Here is a 7,504-nt window from a genome sequence, read left to right as displayed (position 1 = left end):
CTGGGATGAAACACGGATACCCCACCCTGGGGCTGGGATGAGACACGGATACGCCACCGTGGAGCGGGGCGGGGCTGGGCAGAGACACGGATACCCCACCCTGGGGCTGGGATGAGACACAGATACCCCACCCTGGGGCTGGGATGAGACACGGATACCCCACCCTGGGGCTGGGATGAGACACGGATACCCCACCCTGGGGCTGGGATGAGACACGGATACCCCACCCTGGGGCTGGGCTGAGACACAGATACCCCACCCTGGGGCTGGGATGAGACACGGATACCCCACCGTGGAGCTGGGATGAGACACAGATACCCTACCCTGGGGCTGGGCTGGGCAGAGACACAGATACCCCACCCTGGGGCTGGGCAGAGACACGGATACCCCACCCTGGGGTGAGCGGGAGGGAGGAGGCGCGCGTGAGGAAGCCTCACCTCACCGTCGCGCGTGCTCCACCTCCTCCTCTCTCAACGGCACTGGCGTGACCCCGGCGTCATGACATCATCTATTTAAATAATCTACGGGGTGAGGTCATCCGTTGCGCGCCAGACCGGGAGTCCCGAGCGAGCAAACGGAGGAGCAGCCGGAGCCCCGAGAGCGGCTCAAAGAAGCCGGAGGAGCAGCTGGGAGTCAGAGACCGTAGCCTTAGCCAGAGAGCGGCTCGAAGAGCCGGAGGAGCAGGTGGGAGCCAGCGAGCCTGAGGCCCGAGCGCGGCTCTTGGAGCAGGCCCATCCTGGGCCCCGACAGCGGGCAGCGGCCTAGGCCGTGCCTGGAGACCGATTCGATGGGGAAGAAAACGCGAATCGGCCTGCAACAGAGCCGGCGTCGGCCCATCCTACAACTGGAGTCCGATCACAAGAAGGAGGACCGCGGCTCGGGTTCAGAAGGTGAGTTGGGGGTGGCCGGCCCGGCCCGGCTGGTGAAGGGAGGCCAGAGCAGGGCCAACAACACCCCAGTGGGCAATTGGGCTGATAAGGATAACCCCGCGCGATGCCGCCACTGTCAAGGACATGTGTCCCTTGTAACCAACTGGCCTAATGCCACCCGAGATGCCTCACCTACTCAATTCCACCTCCCCGCGCGTCAACAATGTCCCTCTAAACCTATCCCATCTATGTACTAGTCCTATCAGTGCAAAGGAAACGCAACAAATGCGTGGGTGGCCAGGGTGGCGCAACGGTAGAATTGCTGACTTATAGCGCCGGAAACCGGGGTTACGTTCTCCCCGTGGCCGTGTGGGGTTTTTCCAAGATCTTCGGTTTCCCCCCACACTCCCAGGACGTACAGGTATGTAGGTTAATTGGAATGGTGTATATGTAAATTGTCCCTAATGTGTGTAGGATAGTGTTAATGTGCGGGGATCGCTGTTCGGTGCGGACTCGGTGGGCCAAAGGACCTGTTTCCGCGCTGTATCTCTAAAATAAAAACTAAAAACTTGAAGTCTGGGGATATAAAGTAGTTCTGCAATAAATTAATAGTGTTGAGTTTTAATAACGTGTGGCCTTTGTGGGTTAATTGGCCTCTGTAAAGACGCAAAAGTGGGATAACAGAATTAGTGTAAACAGATGATCGATTGTCGGTGGTAGACAAAGGTGCTGGAGAAACTCAGCGGGTGAGGCAGCATCTATGGAGCGAAGGAAATAGGCAACGTTTCGGGCCGAAACCCTTCTTCAGACTCGATTGTCGGTATGGACTCAGTGGGCAGAAGGGTCTGTATGTTGAATCTCTAAACTAAAACCAAACAATGACTTCATAATATGTAGCCTGTGTGTATTCCACTGAGCTATATTTCATAGAACCGCCTGAACATATTGAGGATAGCATTGAGCAAAGTGAGTTTTTTTTCAAATGTTGTCAATAAATGTACCAGATATGGTGGGGCTAGTCACAATTTAATAATTGAGGGGAAAATGTAATAGTGTAGGTGACTAAAAACAATATCCTGAAGGACTATTTTCCAGTGTTCTGTAAGAAATTGATACAAATATGATTAGATATTGTTTACAATTCTGAAAAGATTTAAGGGATGGGATAGCAAACGTAACCTTTACAATAAAAAGAGAGCTACAAAGCAGTTAAATCATTTGAGAAAATGATTAAAGGAAGTAACCATTTAATGCTTAGAAAAGAATGTGATTAGGCTGAGTCAAAATAGTTTAGAATGGGGCAATTGTGTTTAACACCTATTCTGAGTTCTTTAAAGGTGCAATTAATTAGACAGCAAAGCCAATGGATTAAATATATGCACAAAATGCTGGAGTAACTCAGTGGGTCAGGCAGCATCTCTGCAGAAAATAGATAGGTGACATTTTGTATCAAAGCCCTTCTTCAACATTTCAAAGCCCTTTGTCAAAATGGATTGGATACTTTGATTTCCCAATAAAGTATTGGTAAGATTGCTGCACTATATAAAGGCACATGGAGTTGAGGGTAGTTAGTATATTATGATTAAACTAACTGCATGTTTAGTGGATCAATTCTCTTACAAGCAATACCAACCTTTTATATAAAGAGACCAGTGATCATTTGAAGGTACACAAAATTGCTGGGGAAACTCAGCGGGTGCAGCAGCATCTATGGAGCGAAGGAAATAGGCGACGTTTCGGGCCGAAACCCTTCTTCAGACTGATGGGGGGTGGGAGAAAGAAGGAAAAGGGGAGGAGGGGGAGGAGCCCGAGGGCGGGCGGATGGGAGGGTGGGAGGAGACAGCTAGAGGGTTAAGGAAGGGGAGGAGACAGCAGGGGCTAGCAAAATTGACTGATGGGGGGTGGGAGAAAGAAGGAAAAGGGGAGGAGGGGGACTGATGGGGGGTGGGAGAAAGAAGGAAAAGGGGAGGAGGGGGGACTGATGGGGGGTGGGAGAAAGAAGGAAAAGGGGAGGAGGGGGGACTGATGGGGGGTGGGAGAAAGAAGGAAAAAGGGAGGAGTGATCATTTGAAGTTTGCTGATACAACAATGGGCGGTAAAAAGAAGTTGTAAGATGGCAGAACTTGCAAAGAGACATAGGTTAAATAGGTAAGTAAAGTATTGGAGATTGAGGTCATCCATTGTGGTAGGAAGAATAGAATGGCAGTATTTAAAATTAGGAACACTGAGTGGGAATTTCTGGTTGGCTGCCTGTGACTAGGGTTTTCCACAGGGGTAGGTGCTGGGTCTGCTACTTTTCACATTGTATGTTAATGATGTGGATAAGAGAATTGTTGGCTTTGTGGCCACGTTTGCTGATCATACGAAGATGGGTGGAGACACGTAGTATTGAGGAAGCCAACGTGAAGGCCAACTTTTCCCTCTCTCCCAATCTACCAACTCTTCCTGCAGGGAGGTTGCAGGAAGAGTTGGTAGGTTGGGAGAGAGGGAAAAGTGACAAATGGAATACAGCATAGCAAAGTTTACGGTCATGCACTTTCATAGAAGGAATTAAGGTGTGGATGATATTCTGAGTGGCAAACTGATTAAGTAATCGGGTGTAATGGGACTTGGGAGTGCTGGCGTGTGATTCTGAAAAGGTTAATTTGCATGTTGTGTTGGCAGTAAGGAAGGCAAATGCAATGCTAGCTTTAATTTAGAGGGGACTAGAATATAAAAGCAAGGATGTAATGCTGAGGTTTTATCAGGGACTGGTAAGGCCACATTTTGAATATTGTCAACAGTTCTGGGCCCTGTATCTGAGGAAGGACATGCTGGCTTTGGAAAGGGAGCAAAGGAGGTTTATGAGAATTATCCCATGGATGATTGGGTTAAGTTATGAAGAGTGTTTAAAGTTTCTGGACCTGTTCTCACTGGAGTTTAGAAGGATGATGGAGGACCTCATTGAAACCTACCAGACAATGAGAAGCCTAGAATGAGTGGACGTGTGGAAAATATGTTTTCAGTAATGGGAGCATCTAGATCCAGAAGGGACAGCCTCAGAATAAAGGGATGTGCCTTCAGAATGGAGATAAGGAAGAATTTATTTAGCCAGAAAATTGTGAATTTGTGGAATTCAATGCCACAGATGGCTGTGGAGGCCAATACATTGGTATTTCTAAAGCAAAGAGTGATAGTTTCTTGATTAGTGATCATGTCATAGGCAGGACAATGGGATTGTGGGGGGGGGGGGGGGAATAGATCAGCCGTGATTGAATGATCGCGTAGACTTGGTGGACTGAACGGCCTAATTTTGCTCCTATGTCTTATGTCATGAAAGGGTGGGTGCTCAGCACTGTAGAGCAATCGAATTTGGAGCATAGGATAAAATGATTGACTGCCTAAAACTCAGACTAGAGAGGATTTTGTAAATAGAATTATTTACCCGAGGGAGCCATGAACCTGAGTCTTTGTATATTCAAGACTTTTTTTTTGAAGTCACGGTCAAAGCTTACATCGGCCTCCGTTGTATTGAATGACGGAAGAAGCTTGGGATTTTGTCGTTTACCCCTATATCATGTTCTTGCGCATGCTTTATTGACGTTGCTATGTGATGTGTTAATATAGCAAGAGGATTGGTTAGCAGATGGAATTTCACGTTGGCGAGCTCTTACTACTGCACCCCAAAGTTCCTCAGTTATTTACAATGTATAACAATGGGTTGGAAGAAAAGCCACTGGGCTGGAAGATTCAACCCAAGTGTTTCTTAAGCCCCTATCCCACTTGCGTGTCCTTGGCACGCTAGTTACGCGACCGCGTGGTCACGTTGAGGCGCGAAGGTCGCACGTGACTTCATGCACCCGCACAGCGGTCTGGAGCTTGTGACGTCATTTGAAGATGGACACAAAATGCCGGAGTAAGTCAGCGTGACCGGCAGCATCTCTGGAGAGAAGCAATGGGCGACGTTTCGTGTCGAGACTTCTTCAGTCTGAAAGAAGGGTCTTGACCCGAAACGTCACCCATTGCTTCTCTCCAGAAATGCTGCCGGTCCCGCTGAGTTACTCCAGCATTTTGTGTCTATCTTCAATCGTCTTGGCCCTGCTCTGGGAGTAAGAGTGGGGGCGGATCCGGATCCACAACGGCCGTGAGCCCCAGGCCGAGCTCAGTGATCGTTTGCCTGCTTCTGCTGCTGTTGGAGGTGAGACGTTGCGTCGCGCCAGGGTCTTGGGCCTGTCCCACTTTGGCCGTCAGTTACGCGACAGGTCGGTGGCACGCGAAGATTTCGTTCGCAACAAAATTTTGGAGCCCTGCGCGATGTTGTGCACAACTGCATACCCCTCCGCGCTTCTCAGTGGGACACGATGCCCATGCGCCTCAACGCGACGCCGAGGTCGCGTAATTTGCGTGCCAAGGACACGTAAGTGGGACAGGTCCTTTAGTTCCAGCCAGAGTGCTTGATAAACCCCTGTGTACCTCGACAACAGTCCCGAGACTGACCCTCAAGCTTTGCTGATGTTAGCAGCAAAGACATCCCATGCCCCAGCTGCTTTTTCAAGTTAGCCTGACTATAGTTGACACAAATGATCTGTATTTCCAGCCTGAATTAATCTAAGCATTAAACAGCAATTTGTATTAATTATATTTTATATTTTCATTATGGAAAATATTTTGTACCAGTCCATTAGATACTGCATTTAAATGCAGTTCTTATAAACTGTGTCTTAGTTAATCTTGTGATATTCAGCTATTTGCTCTGTAATAAACAAAGTTGATATAAGACTCTTACCAAAAGCCAGTCATGTGCAACTACATTTAATTTTTAATCATAGTTGTATACTGATTCATGATTATTTGTCAACATTTTGAATGTACAGAAGCTGTATCGAGTCTTTTATTTCACATTTTGAAAGTTAATTACTTGCTAACATTAGCATTATTAATTGCTGAATAATAGTCAATTTAGTATGAAAAATACAAACAATATTTCAATATTAATGACTCAATTTTCTTGCGTAAGGTGGAATAATACAGAGGTTCAGGGTAGATAAAAATGCTGGAGAAACTCAGCGGGTGAGGCAGCATCTATGGAGCGAAGGAATAGGTGACGTTTCGGGTCGAGACCCTTATTCAGACTGAAGAAGGGTCACGACCCGAAACATCATCTATTCCTTCGCTCCATAGATGCTGCCTCATCCGCTGAGTTTCTCCAGCATTTTTATCTACCTTCAATTTTTCCAGCATCTGCAGTTCCTTCTTAAACAGAGGTTCAGGGAATCCTTTTTGTTGAGTGATCCTTTGGTCATGTGACATGACAGACAAAGTGTTGTTTTTTCTGTGGCTTTTGATTCTGCACAGATCAGCTAGCAATGCTTGGTGTTACATAAAAATCTGTCAAATAGACCCCTACTGAAATCAAGTAGTACCACCAAAACAATGCCATTGATAGACATGCAAGAAACGATGGAGAAATACACGGAGCCTTTTTGTGTAAAAAATCATTAATGTCATTACATTTTTTGCAATATTATTACTTAAAATTTACATTAATGCTATCAATGCTATTGTGTAGATCTGTTGGATAGTTTTTCTCCCTCTCTTACACCATACTTACATTGAGAATTATTACACTATATAGCCATCTGAAAGTTGTTATTGTTTCTTTATACAAAGTATAAATCATAATGAATATAAATGTATACATTCACTAAAAGATCATATATTTATAACATGGCACTGTGTGCAGACTGAAGCTACAAGTATACAGTCTAAATAACCAATGAATTGGTCAGAAAGGAATTCAATTATTTGCTTCACAAGTGCAGATGGTGTTGTGTGGTGAAGCAAAGTACATTCATTTAGGTGTTTGATAGCTGCAATGAACATAGAGCTGCCACCAATTATATGGGTTTCTTTTACTGCGCTCTAGCAAAAGATTCATTTTTCTATCAGTCGTATGACGTTTTTCCCTCTGAATGAATGCTAAGACTACATTCATCATCTTGATCGTGTCTAGACTAAGATTTGAGTTCATGTAATTTTCCCCTCGCCACCATACCAGACCAGGTCTGAGACCTATCCCTTTGTGGCATCTCACCCATCTCTCCAACCATTCAGTGGTTTAGAGTGCCAAAAACTGGCAGATGAGAATCTCTGTTGAAGTAGAGGCTATGAGTAGCAATGTTACAAAATTTTGAGATTTTAAAAATCAAGACTGCAATTTATCCCATCAGATAAAGCATAAAAAGATGTTTAATTTGACACCTAATTCACTTTCATATCTCAAGTATTTAAAAAGTTATGGCCATTTTCATACTTGGAAATTAGCATCTTGTTCCCTATTGATTTTCTATGGACATAACAAAAAAGCTGTGATCGTGGACAGTCAAAAGCCCATAACCTTCTTAAAAATTAAGAGAACTGAATTAAATTTTCAGTTATCATAGATTGAACCATTCTGAAACAAATATAAAATAATCTTACTTGGATGACCTGACATTAAAGCATATAATTAGTTAGTTACCCAATTGTAGCTAATTTTAAACTTCAATTACTAGATCTAAACATCTATCCATTTCTTAATAAATGATTAACATTTTTAAATAGCCTGTGTCCAAATAATATTCACAAATAATTCACAATAAAACATGATTTTTAAA

General features: G+C 44.8%; 1 protein-coding gene across 4 annotated transcripts in view; it reads left to right on the top strand.

Moving 5' to 3' along the window:
- The first annotated feature begins 517 nt into the window (after positions 1–517).
- Positions 518–7,504, top strand: part of LOC116984320 (formin-binding protein 4-like) — a 29,870-nt gene continuing 22,883 nt past the window's right edge. For all 4 annotated transcript variants that reach the window (XM_033038444.1, XM_033038443.1, XM_033038446.1 and 1 more), the window contains exon 1: positions 518–890. In XM_033038444.1, the coding sequence (XP_032894335.1) occupies positions 788–890 (103 nt within the window). In that variant the 5' untranslated portion in view covers positions 518–787. The remainder of the gene's footprint in view (positions 891–7,504) is intronic.

This window comes from Amblyraja radiata, chromosome 20 (assembly GCF_010909765.2).
Source record: "Amblyraja radiata isolate CabotCenter1 chromosome 20, sAmbRad1.1.pri, whole genome shotgun sequence".
Lineage (NCBI taxonomy): Eukaryota > Metazoa > Chordata > Chondrichthyes > Rajiformes > Rajidae > Amblyraja > Amblyraja radiata.
This window is presented reverse-complemented; position numbering and strand designations above follow the sequence as displayed.